Source organism: Bos taurus, chromosome 3, assembly GCF_002263795.3.
Source record: "Bos taurus isolate L1 Dominette 01449 registration number 42190680 breed Hereford chromosome 3, ARS-UCD2.0, whole genome shotgun sequence".
NCBI lineage: Eukaryota > Metazoa > Chordata > Mammalia > Artiodactyla > Bovidae > Bos > Bos taurus.
Window position 1 is genome coordinate 117662782 of NC_037330.1, and position 24281 is coordinate 117687062.

General features: G+C 47.6%; 1 protein-coding gene across 8 annotated transcripts in view; it reads left to right on the forward strand.

The window, feature by feature from the left end:
- Positions 1-24281, forward strand: part of TRAF3IP1 (TRAF3 interacting protein 1) — a 60386-nt gene that overhangs the window by 23733 nt on the left and 12372 nt on the right. For 7 of the 8 annotated variants that reach the window (XM_024985836.2, XM_059882362.1, XM_059882371.1 and 4 more), the window contains 3 exons: positions 1989-2112; positions 2306-2342; positions 4878-4954. In XM_024985836.2, the coding sequence (XP_024841604.1) occupies positions 1989-2112; positions 2306-2342; positions 4878-4954 (238 nt within the window). The remainder of the gene's footprint in view (positions 1-1988; positions 2113-2305; positions 2343-4877; positions 4955-24281) is intronic. The other variant, XM_059882380.1, reaches the window with a different exon arrangement.

The following is a 24281-nucleotide window of genomic DNA, read 5'->3' on the forward strand; positions in this document are numbered from 1 at the left end:
CCGCCTCCACACAGGGGTTCGTGCTCTGCAATCAGTCTTTGCCACTACGGGGAAAGTGTATGCCTTCCATCTCCAGAGAAGAGGATTTTCTGAGCATAAAAACAGTCGGGGGTCGGCGGGGGAATGGGATAAAAGAATTTAAAGGCTTAATTGCACAGAACTTAGAAACAAAAGATACAAAGTCGTGAGCAGTATAAAGACAGGCCACACGCAGGGCTTCGTAAATGTTACGGATCTCCCTGTGGATCCAGTGTGGACACAGCACAAAACATCACAGCGAAGGAACAGGAGAAGGAGAACGGGCTGGCCGGAGGGGCTCCAGCCAGGTTGGGAGGCAGGGCCTGGAGGCGGCGTGGTGTGTCTTTTAAGCCTTGTTGGCCAGGGAAGCGGAGGAATGAGGCAGTAGGTGGTGGTGGGAAGGCCTGAGAGAAGTTAGAGAGTTCCTGTTTTCAAGGTGAGACGAGCAGCGAGTTTCTCTGGTGGTGGGGATGGTCCAGTTGGGAGGGGAGACGGGAGGCCGGGTGGTGTGGGTTGGGGGCGGGCTGTTGGGGGAACGGCGGGCGTGTGGAGGGACTGGCCTCACGGAGCAGGGGCTGGTGGGCGGGTGAGGTCCTGGGTGGTGAGCTCCTGGCTCTTTGTCTTTCTCCTGAGCTGATGGTGAGTCTGGGGATGGAAGCTCAGGGCTCAGAGGAAAGAGAGGAGAGCCTGGTGCCCAGACTGGACCAGGGCCAAGGTCCTCGTTTGGGGCCGCCCCTGGGGACTTTTTGTGGCATCGGGACTGGGGCGTACGTGGAGACAAGGCGCCCGGCGTCCAGCTGGGCGCAGGGCCAGGGTGCTGCTGAGCCTCCTACAGAGGACAGGCCGCCCACCCCAGAGGTCCGCAGAGCCAGGAGAGGCAGGGTGTGTTCACGGGCGCCCCCAGGGCACGAGGTGAAGGGTCCAGTCAGCCTCGCGTGGACTGTTCTCCAGCCAGAGATGGGAAGACTCTGGGGTGGGGTGGGGTGGTCACGGAGCAGGGGCTTGGATTCGGGGCTGAGCGTCTGCTGTCTGCGGCGGTGACCAGGTCCCGCCGTAGGCCTGTGGCTGAGAGAGGGATGCGGGAGCATGTGGGGGCCCCAGAGCCCAACGACTAGGCGGGGCCTTTCCAGCACTGGGAACCCCCCAGAGTTAAGGTAGCAGCCCGGAGCGCAGCGTGAGCCCTGGGGCTGGCTGGTGAGGACCATCAGGGCTGGGGTCGAGGGCGAGAGCGCTGGTTCTCAGAGAAGCTCAGTCCGTTCCGTTCAGTCGCTCATCCTGTCCAACTCTTTGCAACCCCATGGATAGCAGCACGCCAGGCTTCCCTGTCTGTCACTAACTCCCAGAGCTTGCTCAAACTCATGTCCGTTGAATTGGTGATGTCATCCAGCCATCTCATCCTCTGTCAAATGACAGACAACATTCATCTGTTGTCAGAGAAGCTCAGACAACACGAAATTTAGAGCTGGCCGATTTCAGGGAGCGTAGCTAGAAGCCAGGGAAAGCACAGGGAAAACCACGCCCTCGCCTGCACCTGGAGAGTGGAGGCCTGGAGGCAGCGGTGCTGGAGGGCTCGGGAGGCCCGGCTCCCCAGGGCACAGGGGGGAGGATGGGGCCAGAGTGGAGGCCTGGAGGGGCAGCGGCTGCCTGAGGGCTCGGGAGGCCCGGCTCCCCAGGGCACAGCGGGGAGGATGGGGCCAGAGCGGAGGCCTGGAGGGGGTCAGCGGCTGCCTGAGGGCTCGGGAGGCCTGGCTCCCCAGGGCACAGGGGGGAGGATGGGGCCAGAGTGGAGGCCTGGAGGGGCAGCGGCTGCCTGAGGGCTCGGGAGGCCTGGCTCCCCAGGGCACAGGGGGGAGGATGGGGCCGGGGGGAGACTTGGGGAGGACTGGGCACACAGTTCCAGATGCCTGGGGTTGATGGGGGCGCGTGGTCGGGAGAAGGTTTCTAACGGAACCCAGTTTCTCTTCGTTTAGGACGGGGAGCGGTAAAACCGTGTCCAACGTGATCACCGAGTCGCAGAACTCTGACAACGAGGATGATGATCAGTTTGTGGTGGAAGCCGCCCCGCAGCTCCCCGAGATGTCAGAGCTCGAAATGGTGGGTGAAGCGCCACACGCCGGGCCGAGTCCTCCCGCTCTGAGATCTGTGTGCACAGAGTTCTCCTCTGAAGTTTCAGTTAGTTTTCCGCCCTCTTTAACCCGGTCCCTCCCCTGATGAGATCCACGCGGGCATGGTCTTGGGATCTCAGCAAGCCTGAGCCTCCGTTTTCTCTGCTTTCTCTCCCACTCAGGCCCAGGCGGTGGAACTGGAGGAAGACGAGAAGCACGGTGAGTCGTGGGCCGCTGTGCGTGCCCCGGGGTGTGCCCTCTGTGCTCTGAAAGGGCCTGGTGACGTGAGCTTGGTCTGCCGCGGTTTGCCCAGGGGTCTGAGTAGCAGTAAAGAGGATGCCGTGGGCACCGATGCCTCCTTGGTGTGTGGTTCATCCTGGGGACGATGGAAGCCACTGGGGGTGGGGGCAGGACCTGGAGGTCAGCAGTGGGCAGCTGTGGAGATGACATCCCTTCTTACCCACACGGTTAGACCATGGGATTGGAGGACTCCTGAGGTCCCCTCCAGATCGACAGTTCCGTAATACTGTTTTCTTCCCAAGCAGCATCTTCTTTTTTTTTTGCCGGCCACACCACGAGGCAAATGGGGTCTTAGTGCCCCATCGGGGATTGAACCCCTGCTCCCTGTGTTGGGAGTGCAGCGTCTTCACCCCTGTACCACGAGGCAGGTCCCCACAGTGTCTTCTTTTAGTTGAAACGTTTGTGAAGGCTGAGAGAGTAGTCTGGTGACCCTGGGCTAGCATGCAGCTCTTGCAGTGAGCAGTGGTCTTGTCTTAACCTCCGTCTCCACCCAAGGTGACCCCCCACTCCCCACACTTTTCAGGTCCTGGAGAGCATCGTTTCTGCTGTAAGTGTGTGTGTGTGTGTGTGTGTGTTTTTTAAGAATAATGCCCATATTTCTATTATTGCCTATAAAAAGCAGTCATTCCTGCCTTTTATATCATCTAGTGCTTGTTTTTCCCCAGTTGTTTTGTGTTTGTTTCCTAGTTCTTTGAGTCAGAATCCAGGTAAGGTCCCTGTGTTTGCAGCTGACTGATCTAACTCTGAATTCTCTCTGTAGGATCCCCCTCCCACCCCATCCCACTTGTGATTTATCTGCTGAAGAGGCTGGTTGCTTGTCCTTTAAGTTTCCTCACGGTTGGGTGCTGCTTGTTACCCACCGTTGTCGTGGTTTTTTTTCTCACGTTCCTCTGTTCCTATGAATTGGTTCTAGAGACCTGGTCAGATTCGGTTTGCTTGGACGAGAGCAGGCGGTGGTGGTGGTGTTGGCTCTTGGTCACGCCTGCTGTCTCTGTGCCCAGACGTGGGTCTCACTCTGTTACTCCGTGGGGGTTGTGGGGGGTGGCCTTCTCGTCCCCACCCCCCAGCACATTTTGGTTGGCGACTCCACCTTGTCAGGCTTTCCCTCCCCTGGTGTTTGCTGCTCCACGCTCCCCCTTTATTGATGGGTTTTCCTCACAGGGCATTTGTCTCCTGGCACCTTGAGCGCTGACTGATGAGGGCTGTGCTGGTGGTGATGGTGGTTTTGATGTCGTTCTGACGTCACGGCTTTAACGCGCTTGATGCGTTTTGCTTCAGTCCACCTAAGTTTTCTCCGTGTCCTCTGCCCGTGTTTGCCCAGTAGACTCTGAGGCTTCCTGGTTTCTGGTGGGACAAAGGTTTTAGGCTCTTTTCTGTACTTCCTTCCTGCCCCGTATCTCCAAGGAGCCTGGTCGCACGTTACTTTTGGGTTGGTTATTGCATCTAGGGGTTTTCTTACTTTTTCCTAAGAAAGTCAAATCCTGAGTTCATGTAGGTATTTTCACTTTAGACTTATGATTTATGTTTTCCCCAAGTTCTTTGATTTGTCCGTGGACATCTCTGCTCGTGCCAGCAATTCTGGCTCCCAACACTTGCAGCCGTGTGTTTCTTTATCCTGCGTTTCACACACTCAGCGATTTTCAACTGCACTGCCAGTGGTTAACCGGAGTGGGGAATGGCAGCCCCCTCCCGTGTTCTTGCCTGGAGAATCCCATGGACAGAGGAACCCAGTGTTCTTGCCTGGAGAATCCCATGGACAGAGGAACCCAGTATTCTTGCCTGGAGAATCCCATGGACAGAGGGACCTGGCGGGCTACAGTCCACGGGGTCGCTGAGAGTCGGACATGACTGAGCAACTGAGCACAGACAGCAGCAGTGGCTAACACCCGTGTGCCTACTGAGGACACGTCAGGGTGCTCCTGGCAGATCTGATTGCCTTCTGGTTCTTAGTAGCCGCCCCCTTAGGGAGCACAGCCAATGGCTCTGTTTTTAAGTGGTAAAATAACTCTTCTCTGTTAGGTTATACATACCGATATGATACTGCTACGTTTATAGTTTTCTTTTGCTTTCGATCTTTAGGGTTTAAAATTTTTGATTTAATTTTGGTTTATTAATGTAAAATAGTCACATGGTTCCAAGGTCAAACGTGCCAAACAAGGTATATTCAAATGATTTTTCATATGGTATTTATCTCATGACTAATCCTTTTTTAAAAAAATAATAAAAAAAGAGTTGATGCTCTTTCTCCAATATAAAGAAATATTAGTACTTAGTCTAAAACAGGCTGAAAGAGTCGCTTTGCTTTTTTATCTTGTAAAGAGTATTTGAAGCTGTTTCAGTATAGAAAGAGAAAGAATCTTAGCATTCATTCCTCCTCACCCCACCCGCACTTAGAGTAAGCTGGCTCCTTAGGGCAGAGAACTGCTTTAACATTAAACCACTGATTTCCAACAGGAGGACTTGTCAAAAAAATTCTGGAGACTAAGAAAGATTATGAGAAGTTGCAGCAGTCATCCAGACCTGGAGAGAAGGTAACGAAATGACTTCTGTACACACTGGCATTTAGCCTCTGTTTCACACATTTGCCTTCAAGACTAGGTGCACCCTTCAGATCCTGTGACTATCGGTGACGTCAGTGGACATGTTTACAAGCCTCCCCCCGCTGCCCCCCAGTTGGCAGGAGAGATGACGCGGGGCTCTGGGGGCCTAATGTCGCTCCTCTGCACCCACGTCTAGTCCCGTCCTGGGTCCGGGGTGGTGGCCTCCCTCGGCCTGCGCTGACCCCGTGCCAACCCCTTCCTGCCCAGCACACCCCTTCTCCCTGCGCAGTGGGGGCAGGCAGGCTATCCATCCGCGCGACCCCAGCTGGTGACAGAGCGGGAGTCTGGGAAGTTTTCAGATCTGACTTGAGCACGCGTGCCGTCTGTGTCTGGTCTCCCAGCTGCCTCCCTTCCAGGTGTATGGCTTGGCTCTGTTAGGACCCCTGCCTCCCTCCCTCCAGCCCCTGCCCTAGGGCACGTGACGCGGGGTGAATACCTGCAGCCCAGGTGGTAAGCCTCAGATGCCACCAAGAGCTTTCCATCTTAACGCCTCAAAAAATAAGAATAAATCTTCACTTCTGGGGTTTTTTAACGTAAGTTTCTGGGTTTCTTAGCTTTGTCAGGAGCCAATAATCCAGTAAGTTTATATGCAGACACTCACGCAGCCGTTTCTCTTTCCTTCTAGTTGGATTAACGGTTATTTATTTTAGATAATTCTGCTTAATATATCCTGGTTTGTCACGAAGATCTGGCCTGAAGCAGCTGCAAGGAGACCTGTAGGGCTGAAACCCCCCGTTAGAGGGAGCCCCTTGCACCAGTAACAGGAGGAGAGCGTGGTCGCCCGCTCTTCTCACAGGGGAAAAGCCCTTTCTGCCGTCCGCGGTCTGTCGCTGTGGACTTTCCCTGGGTCGTCGTCCTTCTCGTGAGCCTGCAGAGCTGTCCGCTGTCCCGGCAGTGTTTGTGCAGACCTGTCGGAAACCTCCAGTGTGTGCCTCAGGCTGTTACTGTAGGTAACCTTTGAAGCTTCAGTTGGTTTAAATTTTATAGCTCTTTGTTTTTATGCAAAGCACACTAGGCCTGTGTTTCGGTTTCCTCTGAAAGTAAATTTCAGATGGGTAGGTCTCTTGCCTTCCGAAGATAAAAGGGAAAAAATTCCTTTGTTCGGTGAACATTCGCTGCTTTGAAAAGTATAGTTAGTGAGCGTTTTTAAAGCTGGGGGTGAAAAAAAAAGAAAAAAAAATAAAGTTGGGGATGATGTGTATTATAGTCGGGTGGGAAAACCCAGCAAGTTTTTCTGCTTTTTTTCTTTGGTATGTTATAGATGTCACATTTACATTTATTTAACTTCTAAAATATCTTAATTAGATTTTATAAAAATAAATGAAAATGTGTAGGAAAAGCTGAAGTCCTTTCTGGGCTTGCTTCAGTCCTGTTCTCACTAGGGTAGCCACTAAGATGGATTCGGTGTGATGCCTCCTTCCTGTGGGTTTGGAACCTCAGCTTGTTGCTTGCAGCTTTCTTCAGCTTGGAGTTTCTGAGACCCTGCCCGTTTTGATGCCTGTAGGTCTAGTTTATTCATTTTAATTGATGAATGGTATTCCAGTGTTTGTTAGTAATCAGTTCCTTCACTGATGGGCACTTTGGGTTTTCCAGCCTTTCGCTGTTGTGCAGGGCGCTTCCGTGGGCTCCTTTGCGTGTGTCCTGGCACATAAGAGCCAGTGTTGGTCTCCAGCAGTGATCAGCAGATGTTTTCTGTAAAAGGCCAGACAGTAAATACTTGAGGCTTGAGAGCCACATGGTGTCTGCCGCAGCTTCTCAGCTCTGCTGATGCCTCCACAGGCAGCTGTTGCGTAGACACTGGTGCGTGACGGCGTGTCTGCGTCCCCATAAAGCTGTATCACAACAGCAGGACCTGGCCTCGGCCTGTGGTTTGCGCCCCCCGCCCCCACTCTCGAGGCAGTGCCAGAACTGGAATCTCTCTGCCAGAACACGGGAAGGGCTTCAGTTTCACCAGGCTCCATGGAGGCTTTGCTGACTTGTTCTCTCAGTGGAATGAAAGTCCCTGTTTTCACACATCTCTGCGGCTAGAGCCGATAATGAACATGCCCACGGCCCTCAGAAGTGGCCTGTGTCCTCCGTCACCCGTTTCCTCCCTCCACCCCGCCATCCCCAGCAACCGATCACCTTCCTTCTGTTGCTGTAGTTTAGTTTGATTTCCCAGAATTGTATGTGAATGGACTCATTTGGCATACACTCTTTATTGGGTCTGGTTCCTTTTACTGGCCACGATTATTCTGCAGCGTGTCCATGTCGCAGTGTGTGTCGACACCTCACTTCTCTCACCGCCGAATGGATGAACTGTGCTGTGCTTACCCTTTTATCAACCGGGGAGCATTTGGGTTGCTTCTAGTTTGGGATGATTCCAGATAAAGCTGCTGTGGACAAGTCTGTGTGGACAAGTACCTTCGTCCAGCTGGGTAAACAGTTACGAGGGGACTGCTGGGTTGGGTGGTAAATGTGTGTTCAGCGTTTAAAAAAAACTGCCAGGCTGTTTTCCAGAGTGGTTGCACCACTTACCTTCTGACTAGCAGTTGAGTTCCAGTTCCTCCACGTCTTCATCAGCACTTGATACAGTCAGTTTCTAAAAATGTCTTGTGGTTTTGATTTGCATTTTCTTAGTTGCTGACGATATTAAATATCTTTTCTTTGCTTATTTTCCATTCTTATATCTTCTTTGGTAAAGTGTCCACATTTTTTTTTGCCCCTTTGAAAGTTAGGCTGGTTGTATTCTTACTGTTGAGTTCTGAGAATCCTTCATATATTCTGGACATAAGACTCTTATCAGATACGGTGCATAAATGTTTTCTTCTAGTCCAGGGCTTGTTTTTTCCTTCGCTTAAAAGTGTCTTTCAAACAGCAGAAGTTTAAAGTTTTAAAGCAGTCGAACGTTGGTGTTGTATCCCAGAAGTCTTGCCAAACCCTCGGTCACAGAGGTTTCTTCTTATATTTTCTGGAGATTTTATAGTTTAGGTTTTATATTTTGAGTTGATTTTTGTATAGAATGCAAGGTATGGATTGAAGCTTATTTATTTTTGCATATGGTAACCAGATGTTTCAGCGTCATTTGTTAAATTGTCATACTTAGCAATTTTTCCTGGCAGATCAGAGGGCTGTGCAACTGAATCTTTTTGTTTCTTTTTATTAATATAAATTCGCATTTGCCGTCGCTTCCTCTCTGCTAGGGCCACTTTGTGTTCATTGCTGTGGTCCTCACGTCAACCCTCTGATGTTGGTTCAGTCACTCCACTGCTAGGTCCTTCTCTTCTCGCTGTTTTCTTAGTATCGGAGCCTCTGAGTTGCTAGCTTTTCTGTTCTCTCAAACTAATCCTTTAGACTATTTAGTGGAATAATGTGCACCACTTCAGCTTTCATTATATTTGGTCAGATCTTCGTTGCTAAGGGGTCTGTGAAGTGACCCCTTAATTCCAGGCATCCATGTGCTTAGCTAGCAATGAGAGGTTCCATTATACAGAGGTTCCATCATACAGACCAAAACTTGCCAGATTTTCTCACTGCCTGGCATGGGCAGAAAATGACAGTTTTGCAGGGCACTTGGGTTAAATGGTGGAGGCCGCCTGCCTGGCTAAGGGCTGAGGGTTCTGGAACTGGCACATCTACCACATGTGGGCTGCTCACAGGGAAGGAAGCTTTGCTATTAAGAAGGGAGATCAGTAGTACTCTACCTCAATTAACAACAAATAAACCAAAACCCCACTAAAAGAAGAAAAGAAGGGTGAGCAGGCACAGGAGCCAGCCAGGAGTCCCTTCCACAGTGTTTCTCTAGGAAATTGCTTATTTCATGCCCATTTTACAAAGTCATGGCAAAAAGATGCTTCAAGATACTTTGTGATTTAAGAAATTGGTCTATAGTTATAGTTCTTCTTTCCAAAAATTTTGTGTTTTTTTTGCTTTGATAAGACTTTGAAAAAACTATTGAAAGAGACACTGTAGCAAAGAATTAGCTTTAGGTTCTGTAGGTACTGACTTCTGTTTTCCTTTCACTGATTTCTACTCTCTTCTTCCTCTTAATTTCTTCAGGTGTTTACTTTTTCTAGCCTCTTGAGTAAAAGACACTTAACTCATTTGTTTTTAGTCTTCGTCATCTTCAACAAATATATTTAAGACTATACATCTCCCTTTAAGCATGTTTTATCCTTAAATTAAAATTTTTTAAATACTAAAAACTCCTTGAATTTTAGTATAAAGTAGTTGGTTGTTATTTCTTCTTTAGCACATGAGCTATTTGGGAGTTTGGTTTTTAGCTTTTAAACACAGAGGTTTTTTTATTTAAGTTTATTTTTTAAATTTCCCAATATCTAGTATTACCGTATTTTCAAAGAACGTGGTTTCTGTGATGTTGATTATTTGGAATGGAGACTTTCTTTGTGGCCTAGTTTGTGGTCGGTTATTATAAATGTTGCTTTCATGGCTGTAGAGTATGTCTTCTTTTTCTCTTTGGGGTCGGTCCACACTTCAGCGTACACTGTGGATTTCATGGAGAGGCGATTGAAAGACTGTCTATTTGTAGGCCATATCTACCTGTGGTCACTCTTGATTTATATGTATTAATCATAATATTAATTGTTTATCTTTTCCAGCTCATTCAAAAATTCAAATAGTGTTTTCTCTGCTCTCACATAGCTTGTAGTGTGCCCTGAGTTTCGGTACTTTGTACTTTTTTGGAGGGAGTGTTTTTTTCCAATGCTAAGGAAATACATATTTGTAATCTGGGCATCTCTCCAGCCTGTCTTTGAAGTTGTGTTGGAAGAAAAGCCCTTTGTTATTGTGCTAATGGACTTGAGGAATACATTATGGAATAAATATGTGAGTCGGATTGCTTTGAGCATTTTTCTCCTCATCCGGACTTACTTGCTCTCTTTTCAAGAGGAAATATAAACTTTGTTAATAGAAAGATATTGGCTCATGCCAAGCATTTTTTTTCCTTCAAATTTATGAAGCTTTTGAAAAAACAGCTAGAAAAGCAGTTTTACTACAGTGTTTTTTATGCTTTAAAAGTGCTTGCTTTTCAAGCTTTATAAATGAAGATGCTTTGGAGTAATAACAGCGGTGTCAAAGACTCACTCACTCTAAAGCACTGTTTAAAGATTTCTCACTCCTAATTTCTCAGTCTCCTTTTATAGAATCTTCTCTTGGGTGCTATTTTTTTTTTTTTTTTTCATTTTATATCTGTTCTGTGACTGTAAACTTCAGCTGCTTTCTTTTTCATTTAAATTCTTTATATTGAAATAGGCTCAGAGAGTCTCCTTCTCTTTGTAGATTTCCTTCTCTTCATTTATTTAAAGTTTTGGTGGGTTCTCTTCATCTTCTTGGTCGCATGAACCACGTGCTGTACTGGGGCTGCTAGAAGTCATCCATCCTCACAGACCAGAACCTGCGTGTGTGCCGAAATGGACCTCCAGATGTTGTTTTGGTGCCCTTCTGAAGGAAAGCAGTCATAAGGGCCCGTGTAACACCCACCTGTCAGTACAGATTGTGGGTGACTGTCTCCAAGAAGCTCTTGTCTGGGAATTTGAGAACCTCTCGTATCGTGAAATGGCTCTTGATGGATAAAATGACCATATCACAAACATGTTACATTTTAATGGTAATAAACAGAATATAGCTAACAGTAATCACCTAAACACTTACACAGAAGTCAGGGGTTCGGGTCATACACTCGCTTTGGTGATCTGAATAGATCTGAAATAGTCATTTCTTACTTTGGTGGCTAGATGGTGCAATTTCATTACAGATTCCGTAACCCTGTTAGGAAAATGCGGTTCCACATCCTCGCTAACTGAAGTTCTGTACCTGACAGATGTGTTTTTCGTTTGGAAGTTTATGGTCCTGGTCTTATTGGATGTTCTTATACTAGGAATATTGTTCCCATTTAAATTGCTGTGATAGAGATAAAAGGGACATGTGCTGCGATATGTCTAGACTGATGAGACTTTTAATAGCTGAACTGGGAAACCACTGAAATTCATTTTAATCATGAAGAGTTATAGGGCTTTTGTATTTATTTATTTAGAAATAAGCTGATAGTTTTATGTTTTCTAATACACAGGCTGGAGAGTCTGGATTTTGGATATAAAATTGAATTGTCACCACAAAATCATCAGCAGTATTGCTTCAGAATATTTACAGATATATGCCTTGGTTATATTATAGACCACAGAAATGATTTGTTGTTGCTCAGTGGCTGAGTCGTGTCCGACTCTTTACAAGCCCATGAACTGCAGGGCACCAGGCTTCCCTGTCCTTTACCATCTCCTGGAGTTTCCCTCCTCCTGCCTGGGCTGGCCCGCTGGTCCCTGCGGCGCAGCACGGGGCAGCCTCGCGGGCGGGCGTCTCTGCGGGTCGGGGGTGACAGAGGCAGAGCCGTGGTCCCGCTCATGTCCCGTGATCTCAGCACTGCGCTCAGAGCCCCGCCCGGTACCACAGACCACGTGCACTGGGCCCTCTGCACCCGTGGGTTCCGAACCCAGGGATCCAGCCAGCCTCAGACGGAAGATATCTGGAGGGAGAAGTGATTCCAGAAAGTTCCAAAAAGCAAAACTTAAATTTGCGGTGCTGGCAACTGTTTATGTAGCATTTACACTGTATTCCAGGGCTTCCCTGGTGGCTCAGATGGTAAAGCGTCTGCCTACAATGGGAGAGACCTGGGTTCAATCCCTGGGTCGGGAACATCCTCTGGAGAAGGGAATGGCGACCCACTCCAGTATTCTTGCCTGGGAAATCCCATGGGTGGAGGAGGCTGGTAGGCTACAGTCCATGGGGTTGCAAAGAGTCAGACACAAACGAGCAACTTCACTTCTTTCTAAGGTCATCTGAAATATGATGTCTCTTCCTGCCAAAACCATGACATGCTTTTAGAAGAAAACAAACAACCTGGGTCAGTAAAATTTAAGTCCTTTATTCCTCTGAATGGGATTTAGCAGTAAATAATATAATACAGGATAGGCCTGGACCATGGAAATAGCCTGTATTTGGTATTATAAATACCGTATTTATAATTCAGTATTATAAATAATCTAGAGGTGATTTAGGCAGCCCACTCCAGGACTCTTGCCTGGAAAATCCCATGGACGGAGGAGCCTGGTGGGCTGCAATCCTTGGGGTCGCTAAGAGTCGGGCACGACTGAGCGACTTCACTTTCACTTTTCACTTTCATGCATTGGAGAAGGAAATGGCAACCCACTCCAGTGTTCTTGCCTGGAGAATCCCAGGGACGGGGGAGCCTGGTGGGCTGCCGTCTATGGGGTCGCACAGAGTCGGACATGACTGAAGTGACTTAGCATAGCATAGCATTAGAGGTGATTTAAAGTATATGAGGGGATGTGCTAGGTTATGCAAATACTTTCACGTTTTATATAAGGGACTTGAGCGTCTGAAGACTTTGAGGTGTGTACGGGGTCCCTGAACCCATCCCCAAATGCCCGGGGAGCCCGCACTGCTGAGGGACTTGGTCTGGGTGACTGTGTCCTTGGCCGAGGTCTCCCGCCCCAGGCCCAGGTGCCAGCTCTCCCAGCCCCTCCTGGGCAGAGCTTGTGCGCGGCCTGGGGACCCATCCCAGGCTCACCAGAAGCCGCCCGCCCTGCAGGGGCAGGGCCTGTGCTGCGTGCATGAAGCAGAGCCACTCGTTCCCTCTAGAGCCGTTTGAATCCCGAGGTCCTGTAATTACTCATCTTCCCTTGAAACAAAAAGGTGTATTTCCCGGCAGCTATTCTTATTCTTAGTTATTTTTGTCCTCCCTAAAACATGCCTAATCTGTGGTTACTGTTTTAGGTGAGAAACACTTTTAGTTTTCTGGCCCCATCTCTTTATCGTTCCTTCTGACTTGAAAACAAAGCAGCTCCCTGGGAAGTGCTGTTGCTGGAGGAAACAGACCTGGATGCATGAGTTAGGTTTTCCCGAGTTTTTTATGTAATCCGGGTGGAATGGCTGTCTTGGAGGGACTGAGATAGAGTATGGCCCAAGGGTGCAGCTCTGGCTCTGTCTCCGGGGTCCAGGTCACAGGGATGTTTCAGAGTCAAGGAAAACTAAAAAGGCTTGGCATTAAAATGCTTCGATTTCTTACTTTATAGCAGCAGTGCGTGTACAATTTTTCATATTGCAGCACTATCAAGGTTTTCTGATCAAAGTCTCCAGAACGTTCCTTCTGGCCAAAGACCCCTCCCACCAGGTGGAACCCTTTGATGACTGATAAAGCCTTTCCGTCTTCCTGTTGTCACAGAGGCCGAGACGGACGGCCACTTAGTGGAGGGCTTGTGTAATGTCAGGGCTTTGCTCTACGTAAGCTATAAATTTCAGAGAATATTCTTAAATCCCTTAAAGAGAGAAAAGATGTTAAAGCAGCAATGTGTTTATTTTAGACGTTGCTATTTATAAATTATTTACAAATAAAATACACTGTGTCTTAAGACTCTTTCAAGTATACTCCATACGTGTTATAAAAGGTTTATTTGTTAGGTTTTGGTACTCAGGAGTAATTTCCACATATTAATAGTTTGGGTTTCTCGGTAGCTTTAAAAAGCTTGATTGTGCTACAAGTAGGGTCATTTGCAGTGAAAAATGATGGATGATTATATTGTAATAGTAACAGCCGAGTAAAGCAAAGCAAATGGGTTTTAAACAATTTTAAAAGCTACTTGTGAAGAAAAGCAGATTTAGAAGCAGGTCAACCATTTAAGGTTGTGAGGGGCGCTGTTGAGAACTTTCAGATGCTTCAGAGACGACCGACGGGGGAGTGTCGTGTGAGAAAGGAGCGTGTGTCGTGGTCCTCCCGCTCGGGACCCCTGCCCCACTCCTGCACTGGTCCTCTGGTGAGTCTCGGCTTCACCTCTAGCCCCCGGGGCAGTGAAGCCGGCTCGGGTTCCAGGGAAGGAAGGCCTTCTGCGAAGCCCGTCCTGGAAGTGGTGGCCGTGATCACCAGGTCCCAGAGCTGGTGGGCTTCTGTTAATGTGCCAGACCCCGAACACGTGCCTGTATGGGGCCACAGTGAGTGTCACAGGACTCTTGCACTTGGAGAAAAGTTGCATATAAGGGACAAAGAAATTCTGTACTCTGAGAACAGATTGCAGGTATCACCCCCAGATAACGTTCCTGAACAGTTTCTCTGAACAGGTCCATTCTCCATCCCTGCAGCAGGACCACCCCACCCTGCCCAGGAAGTGAGGGGACACCTCCTCAGCATCGTGGCCATCCTGGGTGGGGACTGCCCAGAAGGGAGGCCTGCTCTTCTCGCCGTGTCCCGTCACGTGGCACGTGTCTCATCTGTCCCGTTAACGGCTGCTGCACCCTTGGGTGTCTTCTCCACTGTCCCGTTCTTCTGTAATTCATGCTGCACGGTGGGGAGGTACTTCCCAACCCCATAGGTAGGTATCCCGTTCTTCTGTAATTCATGCTGCACGGTGGGGAGGTACTTCCCAACCCCATAGGTAGGTATCCCGTTCTTCTGTAATTCATGCTGCATGGTGGGGAGGTACTTCCCAACCCCATAGGTATCCCGTTCTTCACTAATTTTCAGTTTGATTCTTTATGTCACCGTGGGCTCACCACGGTTTCCAACTTTATTCTATCATTATTTTTACACTCAAATTGCCTCTGATTCGGCCAGTGGGGCTCCTTCAGATAGGCTCCTGTGCCCCTTCATTCTGCCCGTGTTGTTCCTGGAGCCCTTCCTTACTCTCTGGCCCACCAGAACGTCATAGGCTTTTCCTGTGCTGTCCCAGCCCTGGCGTGAGCCGTTTCCTCCTGGTTCCTTTCAGTGGAGGATGGTATTTAGAAACCACGGTCTGCTCCCTAGGGGTGCTCACTGCTTTTCAAGTGTTTCTTCTCTCAGGCCCTCTCGTTGGTCAGAGCTACAGATGAGAAGTGTGTATGAGTGTTATTGTGTACACACACGGCAGGGTTTATTCCTCGTGTGTGTGTGTGCGCGCGCCAGCTTTTCCCCTTTCTGTATTTTCATTTCCCTTCTCCAACAATGTGAAACCTGGCTCTCATTGTCCTTCATAGATGAACCCATAACGTGAATCCCCCTTGTGTGTAACCCATCTCCCATTGCTGCTGTTACCCCTGGCTATGTGGCTTCACCCATCTGGGCTCCAGTGACCGTCACTGGAACGCCAGGGTGGCCGCTCCCCTGCGGGTGGGCTCCCGGTCACTCCTGGACTAGACCGTCCCTGCATGGGTGCCTTCTCTGCACAGTCAGTTCTGGTTATTCATTTCTTTTAAATTATCAAGCTTATTGCAAAGAAGCTTTTGATAGAATCTGTTTAAATGTCTGCTTTGTTTGTAGTTTGGTTTTGTTCTTCTTTTAAAGTTAGTAGTACTACTTGCTTGTGCTTCTCTGTTTATCCAGAAATTTGTCCGTCAGTCTCTTAAAGCACCAGCTTGTCTCTTCGTTCTCCTTCTCACTGAGCCCCCCAGTTTTCTTTATCTCCTGCCTCTGTTCGTTGGGTTTATTCTGTTGTTGCTTTAAATTAAGCTGGACCCTTGTTGCCCTTGTTTTTGTTGTCGTTCAGTCGCTCAGTCGTGTCTGACTCTCTGTGACCCCACGGACTGCAGCACACCAGGCTTCCCTGTCCATCACCAACTCCTGGGGCTTCTAAACTCACGTCCATCGAGTCGGTGATGTCATCCAAACATCTCATCCTCTGTCGTCCCCTACTCCTCCTGCCTTCAATCTTTCCCAGCATCTTTTGGGTCTTTTCCAGTGTGTTGGCTCTTCACATCAGGTGGACAAAGTATTCCTTCCAAAAGCATATTCAGGGTTGATTTCTTTTAGGATTGACTGGTTTGCTCTCCTTGCATTCCAAGGGACTCTCGAGTCTTTGCCAGTGCCACAATTTGAAGGCATCAATTTTTTGGTGCTTAGCCTTTTTTATTGTCCAGCTCTCACATCCACACATGACTGCTGGGAAAACCATAGCTTTGTCTATACGGACCTTTGTAGGCAAAGTGATGTCCCTGCTTTTTAATACACTGTCTAGGTTTGACATTGCTTTTCTTCCAAGGAGCAAACATCTGTTAATTTCGCGACTGCAGTCTCTGTTCACAGTGATTTTGGAGCCCAAGAAAATAAAGTCTGTCTGTTTCCATTGTTTCCCCACCTCTTTGCTGTGAAGTGATGGAACTGGATGCCTTGATTTTAGTTTTTTGAATGTTGAGTTTTAAGCTAGCTTTTTCACGCTCCTCTTTCACCTTCATCAAGAGGCTCTTTATTTCCTCTTTGTTTTCTGCCATAAAAGTGGTGTCATCTGCATATCTGAGGTTACTGGTATTTCTCCCGGCAATCTTGATTCCAGCTTGTGCTTCACCCAGCCCCGCATTTCACGTGATGTACTCTGCATAGAAGTTAAATAAGCAGGCTGACACTATACAGCCTTGACGTACTCCTTTCCCAATTTGGAATCAGTCCGTTGTTCCATGTCTGGTTCTAACTGTAGCTTCTTGACCTTGACCTTGATTCCTACAGTTACTGGTTTTTACTTAGCCTCTTTTTAACCTTAATGTTAACTTGTTTTATGATGATAAGTTATCTGGTTTTAAAAGTCAGTGTTCATTCGTTCATCAGCCACTTCATTCATCCCGTGCCACATCCTGGCCACTGCTCTAGGTGTCTCATCAGAAACGGATGCTAACTGTTATCAGATATCTTTTGGCAGCTGTTGGGATGATCACGTATCAATAGAGTTCCTGATGTTGAGCAGTTCTTACATTCCTACAATGATCTTTGCTTTGTTGTTCAGTCGTGTCTTTGCTTGCTCATAGATAATTATCTGTCGCCTACAAAACTATATTCACTTTACTGATATTTTCAAATGGAAATTTGTATCTGTGTTCCAGTGAAATTAACCTGGAGTGTCTGTGCTCCTCCCATACACGGGGCTCAGCTCGCCGCCCCTACCCCGGGAAGCCCCAGGAGGAACTCTGGGACAGCTGCCCCAGGGCTCTCAGAGATGTCCCAGAGCTGAGGTCTGTCCCTCTGTGCTTGCTTGAGTTTTGTCCGTGGGAGGCAGGCGGGGCGGCGGTCTGGAGGGTACTGTAGGGGCCTCCTCCTCCCCGGATTTGTGCAGGTGGCCTTGGCTGCGGCTATCTGAAGGCGATCCCAGCCTGGTGGGCCATATCAGGACCTGTCAATAGAAAGCCCCCAATCGGGTCCCTGCCCACATGTCCCCTCTTCAGAGGGGCGTTGCCTGTCTGCTGGCTACACTGGTCCTCCATGCAGCCATCACCCACCAGTCTCTGGCCCGACTATTCTCTTCCTGACATCAGTCGCCATGAAGAATGCAGGAACTGTAGGGTAAGACTTGTCGAATTCTAGGGTGTATCTTTGGGTTGACTTTTGGTTGCTGGAGGCACAACTAATAATGAGTCCCAGCTTCAGCCCAACCTCACCATGATGTCTACACCCACGCTCCTGCCTCAGGGGTTTGTGGGACCCCACTTCCTGTATTTGAATGTCCTTTGCTCTTCCTGTCCTTGGGCACACTCCTTATGTTCATTGCTAATTCTGTGACGTTCATTTACTGCTGAGATCTCTGATATTCTGGCTGCTTCCAATTACAGGTCTTAATTCTTCTCCAGCTCACATGCCAACCAGGAAATCCACTGGGTTCCCGTTGCCCAGTAATGGCCTTTTGGGATTAATGGTTAATTTGGCTGTGATTGTTTTATCTGATATCTTTGGAGCTGTGGTCTGAATTTAGAAGTACAAATATATAAAAATGAAACTGGAGCCAAACTTGTAAGAAAAGATGGGAGCAATAGGCTCAATAGAAAAAATGATAAATATTTTAGAAGAATTTAAAATGGCGGATTCTGCTAGTTAAGAGAGGGATGGAAAGGAAAAGCAAAATAATTTAATAATCCTAATGTGTGTTGCCAGCCATGATTGGGGAGAGAGAAAAATACTTTTAAAGTGTATTTTTAAACTTAGGTTCATTCGCTGCCACTGCCTGTATCATGGGAGGCAATTATAAATCATAAAGCACGTGAACTTCAGAACCTTGTATCCTTTGAAATTTACTTAAGGTGCAACTGCTCAGAGCAGTCTGTGCATGAGACCCATCCAGAGAGAGTTTGTTAGATACTGGTGCTGGGTCTGCCCCAGACCCACGGGTTGGTCTTTGGCCAGGATGCCGGGGTGGATGTGTTTGAAACATTCTCAGCTGATTCAGAGGTACAGCTGGGAACACGACGATACCTTTGATTGAAACATTCCCAGGTGATTTGGAGGCACAGCCGGGAACACGACGGTACCTTTGAGCTTCTGCTCCAGGTGGTCACTCGCCCCTGGGGGCGTGAGGTGGGGCTGCTTAAACTGTGCTTCCGGTACCTGCCACAAGGGCTCAGAAGGCGCGGGGCCTTCACGCTTGGGGAGGAAGGAGCCCTCCACTGCCCCCATCCTCCTGGACCTGGCTCATGTGGGGCGGAGCTGGGAGCTACGCGCTTGAGGAGACCTAAAAGCCTAATCCTAACCAACAGTGCGCACCCCGCCTGCGCTGCACCCGGCCTGCGCCCCGCGTGCGCTGTGTGTCCCTGCACGGCGCCTTCCTCCTGCTGACGTGCGGGGGTGTGTCTGCCCAGCTTGCTGTGTCGGGGGTGGGGGAAGGGCTGTGTCCTGTGGGCCGTGGCTTGCATGAGCCCAGCCCCTCCACCCTTATACGCTTACCCCAGGGCTCTCCCCGCTTGCCCAAGGTGACAGCATCCTAACAGTATTTTTTTTTTTTTTTTACAAGAAATGCCTGCACATACCTTTTTAATCTCTGAGCTCCTGAGAAATCTAAATAGCAAATACAGGATTGTAAAGAGGCTAAGGGAACGTGAGATGTAAAGAAAATGGCGTAAAGGGATGTTAGTGACTTTGTCCTTGAGGATTTATCAGTCACCTCTTTAAATGTGGGCACTGTTGCCGTGGAGATGTCATGGATGGAAAGCACGGCCCTCCTGGGAATGTCTTCTCTAGATTTAAATTCCTCTGCGTGCTCAATTCCAGTTTCCTCCGCCTGGCACCTCTGGTCTGGTTATCTGAGGGTACTCCTGGAGTCATCTGTCCTCTTTATAAAATTTTGGGCCATGGCTTTTCTTGCCTCGATGGCAGGGCTCAGTAGGAGGCTTGGCAGGTTTCCAGAATTCTGTCTCCATGGAACTTCTAGGCCAGATGGGCAGCTTGGAGCCCAGGAGTTTGCCTTCCCCCCCTCCTATTAGCGTTTTCTTACTGTATCTGGGTGCTCCAGCGTTGGGAGCATATGTATGTGGTTGCTGTAATCCCTTGATGAGTTGACCACTTATATGCCGTATGTCATTATATACTGGCCATTTTGGTCGCTTGTTGCAGTTACTGGCTTAAAGTCTATTCGGTCTGCCAAAAGTATAGATACCCCTGCTCTCCTTTGGTTTCTATTTTTGTGGAATATCTTTTTCTGTCCCTTCACTTTGAGCCTCTGTATGTCTTTACAGATGAAGTGAATCTCTTGTAGGCAGCAGATACTTGAGTCCTGCTTTATCTCTCCCACCCACTCTCTGCCTTTCCCCGCCCCCAGTTTACTGAGATATAATTGACATGTAGCACTGTGTACTTTTAAGGTATACAGCATAATGACTTGACTTAAATATACTGATATAATTGCCAGAACAGGTTAGCTAACATCCATCATCTCATATAGATAGAAAAAAAGAAGGAAATCTTTTCCTGTTGTTGAGAACTCTTAGGGTCTACTCTGCTAACAGCTGTCATATATGACGTACACTGTTCACTGTAGTCCTCACTGAACAGCACGTTCCAGTATTTATTTGTCTAATAACTGGAATTTGGTGCCTGCAGTTCCCTCTCCCCTCACCCCCTACCATACAGGACTTGTCTTTCTCTTGTCTTTTAGATTGGGAAATTTAATCCATCTACATGTAGAATAATTGTGCATTTGAAATCCTATAACATGATGCTGTTAAAATGCTGCTCTCAACTCAGCAGTGGCCACAGGACTGGAAAAGATCAATTTTCATTCCAGTCCCAAAGAAAAGAAAGGAAGTGAAGTCGCTAAGTCGTGTCCAACTCTTTGTGACCCCACGGACTGTAGTCTGCCATGCTCCTCCATCCATGGGATTTCCCAGGCAAGAGTACTGGAGTGAGTTGCCATTTCCTTCTCCAGGGGATCTTCCTGAACCAGGGATTGAGCCCGGATCTCCCACATTGTAGGCAGATGCTTTACCGTCTGGGCCACTGGGTAAGTCAGTCCCAAAGAAGGGCAATGCCAAAGACAGTTCAAACTACTGCACAATTGTACTCATTTCACATACTAGCAAGGTAATGCTTAAAATCTTTCAAGCCAGGCTTCAACAGTACATGAACCTAGAACTTGCAGATGTACAGGCTGGGTTTAGAAAAGACACAGGAACCAGGGATCAAATTGCCAACATCTGTTGGATCATAGAAAAAGCAGGAGAATCTATTGATTATGCCAAAGCCTTTGTGTGGATCACAACAAACTGTGGAAAGTTCTTTAAGAGACGGGAATACCAGCAGCCCACCTTACCTGCCTCCTGAGAAACCTGTATGCAGGTCAAGAAGCAATAGTTAGAACCAGACATGGAACAATGGACTGGTTCCAAATTGAGAAAGGAGTTCATCAAGGGTGTATATCGTCACCCTGCTTATTTAACTTATATGTAGAGTACATCATGCCAAATGCCTGGCTGGATGAACCACAAGCTGGAATCAAGATTGCCAGGAGAAATATCAATAACCTCAGGTATGCAGATGACACCACCTTTATGGCAGAAAGTGAAGAGGAATTAAAGAGCCTCTTGATGAAGCTAAGAGGAGAGTGAAAAAGCTGGCTTAAAACTCAGAATTCAAAAAACTAAGATCATGGCATCTGGTCCCATCACTTCATGACAAACAGAAGGGGAAACAGTGACAGACTTTATTTTCTTGAGCTCCAAGATCACTGTGGATGCAGACCTCAGTCACGAAATTAAAAGGCGCTTGCTCCTTAGAAGAAGAGCTATGACCAAGCTAGAAAGCATATTAAAAAGCAGAGACATCACTTGGCCAACAAATATGTGTATAGTCAAAGCTGTGGTTTTTCCGGTAGTCATGTGTGGATGTGAGAGTTGGATCATAAGGCTGAGTACCGAAGAATAATGCTTTCAAACTGTGGTGCTGGAGAAGACTCTTGAGAGTCCCTTGGACTGCAAGGAGATCCAACCAGTCAATCCTAAAGGAAATCAGTCCTGAATATTCATTGGAAGGACTGATATTGAAGCTGAAACTCCAATCCTTTGGCCACCTGATGCAAAGAGCTGACTCATTGGAAAGACCCTGATGCTGGGAAAGATTGAAGGCGGGAGGAGAAGGGGACGACAGAGGATGGGATGGTTGGATGGTATCACGGATTCAACGGACGTGAGTTTGAGCAAGCTCTGGGAGATGGTGAAGGACAGGGAAGCCTGGTGTGCTGCAGTCCACGGGGTCTGAAAGAGTTGGACAGGACTGAGCAACTGGACAACAATGAAGTGCTGACTAATGCCGCCCTGCTGTTTTTCTGACTTTTTGTGGTTCCCATGTTCCTTTTTTCTTATCTTTTTGCTTGCCTTGAATTCCTGTCTTTCCACAGTGGTATGCCTTGGTTCTCTTCTCTTTATCCTTTGTGTATCTACTGTAGGTTTTTGCTTTGTGGTTATTCTGAAACTTACATAAAACATCTTATAGATAAAACAGTCTATTTTACACTGATAGCAACTTAACATCAATTGTATACAAAAACTCTATGCTTTTACTCCCCCTTCATATGTTTTTGATGTTATGGTCTACCTCTTTTTATATTCTTTATTAGCAAAATTATTGTGACTTTAGTTATTTTTAATACTTTATCTCAAACCTTCATTAAGTGATTAATACCTCCATCATATTATAGCATTAGAGTATTTTGAATTTCACCGTATACTTACCTTCACCATTATGTTGTATGTTTTCTTGTAACTAATTAGTATCCTTCTGTTTCAGCCTGAAGAGCTCCTTTCAGTGTTTCTCCTAAGGCAGGTCTGGTAGCGATGAGCTCCCTCAACTTTTGTTTGTCTGGGAAAGTCTCACCGCTCCTTTATTTCTGAAGGAGAGCTTTGTTGGATAGAGTATTCTTGAGCTAACGCCTTTGTTTCCCCCTTCATCTCTTTGAATATTTTGCCCACTCTTTTCTGGCCTGTAAAGTCTCTCCTGACAAATCTTCAGATTGCTTTATAGCAGGAAGTTACCAGCTGCTTTAAGGGTCTCTCCTTGTTTTTGATTTTTGATAGTTTTATTATAATACATCTTAGGGAAGATCTCCTTACTTGTGTGATAAGTTGCTTCAGTCGTGTCTGACTGTTTTAGACCCTATGAACTGTAGCCCACCAGGCTCCTCTATCCACGGGGATTCTCCAGACAAGAATACTGGAGTGGGTTGCCATGCCTTCCTCCATGGGCTCTTCCTGACCCAGGATCCAACCCACGTCTCTCATGTCTCCTGCATTGGTGGGCAGGTTCTTTACCGTGAGTGCCACCTGGGAAGCCCAAGATCTCCTTAAGTGAAGTTTGTTTGATGAACTGTGAGCTTCACGAATTGGATGTCCAGATGTCCTCCAGATTTCAGAAGTTCTCAGCCGTTATTTCTCCAAGCTTTCTGCCCCTTTCCCCTCCAGTTGCTTGCAGAGGCTTTCTTCACTCTTGTTTGTTCACTCTTTTTCCCCCTGGACTGGATCGTTTTGAAGGTCCCGTCTTCTTCTTCTCACATTCTTTTTCCACTTGAACTGTTTTGTTGTTGATGCTCTGGTCACATTTTTCATTTCAGTCACTATGTTATGCAGCTCCAGAATTTCTGTTTCTCCTTGTGAAACTTATTTTTTCCCTGTATGATTTTCCTGATTTGTTGAATTGTCTGTGTTTTGTTCTGCTCATCAAACTTCCTTAAAATAGCTGTTTTGGGTTCTCTGTTGGCTAACTTGCAGATCCCCGTGTCTGTGGGGTCACTCACACCGGAAGCACGCCGGTGCTGCTGTATTTCCTTGATTTTTCACGTTCCTTGTGCCTTCTGTTGCTGTCCTCACACCAGAAGTAGCAGCAGCCCCTCCAGTCTTTACTAACCGACTTGGGAGATAAATCCTCCACCAGCACTGCTAGGGAGCCCGAGGCTTTCTCACCTCTTCTGTTTGCACTCCTGTTTCCTGCTCGTCCCTCGCGGAATTCCTCCGCTTCTGTGCCTTCTCTGTGTCCTGCAGCTCCACGCTGGGTACTCACAGCCTCCCTCTGCCTTCCCAGGAGTGCAGCCAACGCTGGAGGTGTGCTTTCTCCCTTTGCAGACTCAGGATGGCTTTCTGCTTGAGTTCACTAGCTGTCCATGAAAGCTCACTGTCACCACTGTGGGCATCACTCACGGGGAACAACTAGAGAAAGCTCTCGTGCAGCAGCAAAGACCCAGTGCAATAACAACAAAAAAGAGAGAGAGAATAAATGGCACTGTAAAATTCAGTGTCCACTATTACTGGAAGCTTGCAGTGAACTGGGGTAGGAAGGTGCTTCTGGCCGCAAGAGGGAGAGGTCCTGCATGGAGCAGTCAGCATCCTACACAGCAGGACAGGGCTGTGGGTGTCTCCGTGGAATTCAGGAGCAAGGAAGTGAAGTGAGACCCTCTGGAGGGCTAACCGGTGCAGAGAGAAATGTGGCTGGATTCCGGAAAGGACAGCGGTCTACCAAGTCAGTCAACCCCTTAAACTTTAAATATGTTTAAAAAATTTGTAAGGTGGCCAGGGACAAAATAAATACACAGAAGTCAGTATTTTTCCTATATGTCAGCAATAACCAGTTGGAAACAATGTGTATCAAGCTCTTCCTCCAGAACTGGAAACAAAAATGTAAATTTCCACAGCATGTGTGCTTTTATTAAGAATTTATAGTAACTGTATTGAGAAGCCACAGAATTCTACCAAGAAATATAAAAGGCTTGGAAAAAGTCATGAGAGACATTGTGTTCTGCATGGAAACTCACTATTACAGAGATGTCACTTCTCTGAAATTAACTTATAAGTATAATGCAATCCCAGTGCGTGTTCCATGGATGCTTTGGAATTTGGTGAAGGATATTCTAAGGTTTCTGTGGGGCGCTTCCCTGGGTCCAGTGGCTAAGATTCTGCCTTCCGGTGCAGGGCGTGCAAGGTTGATCCCTGACAGGGGAACTAAGATCCCACTTGCTGCACCGTGCGGCCAAAATAAAAAAGTTTT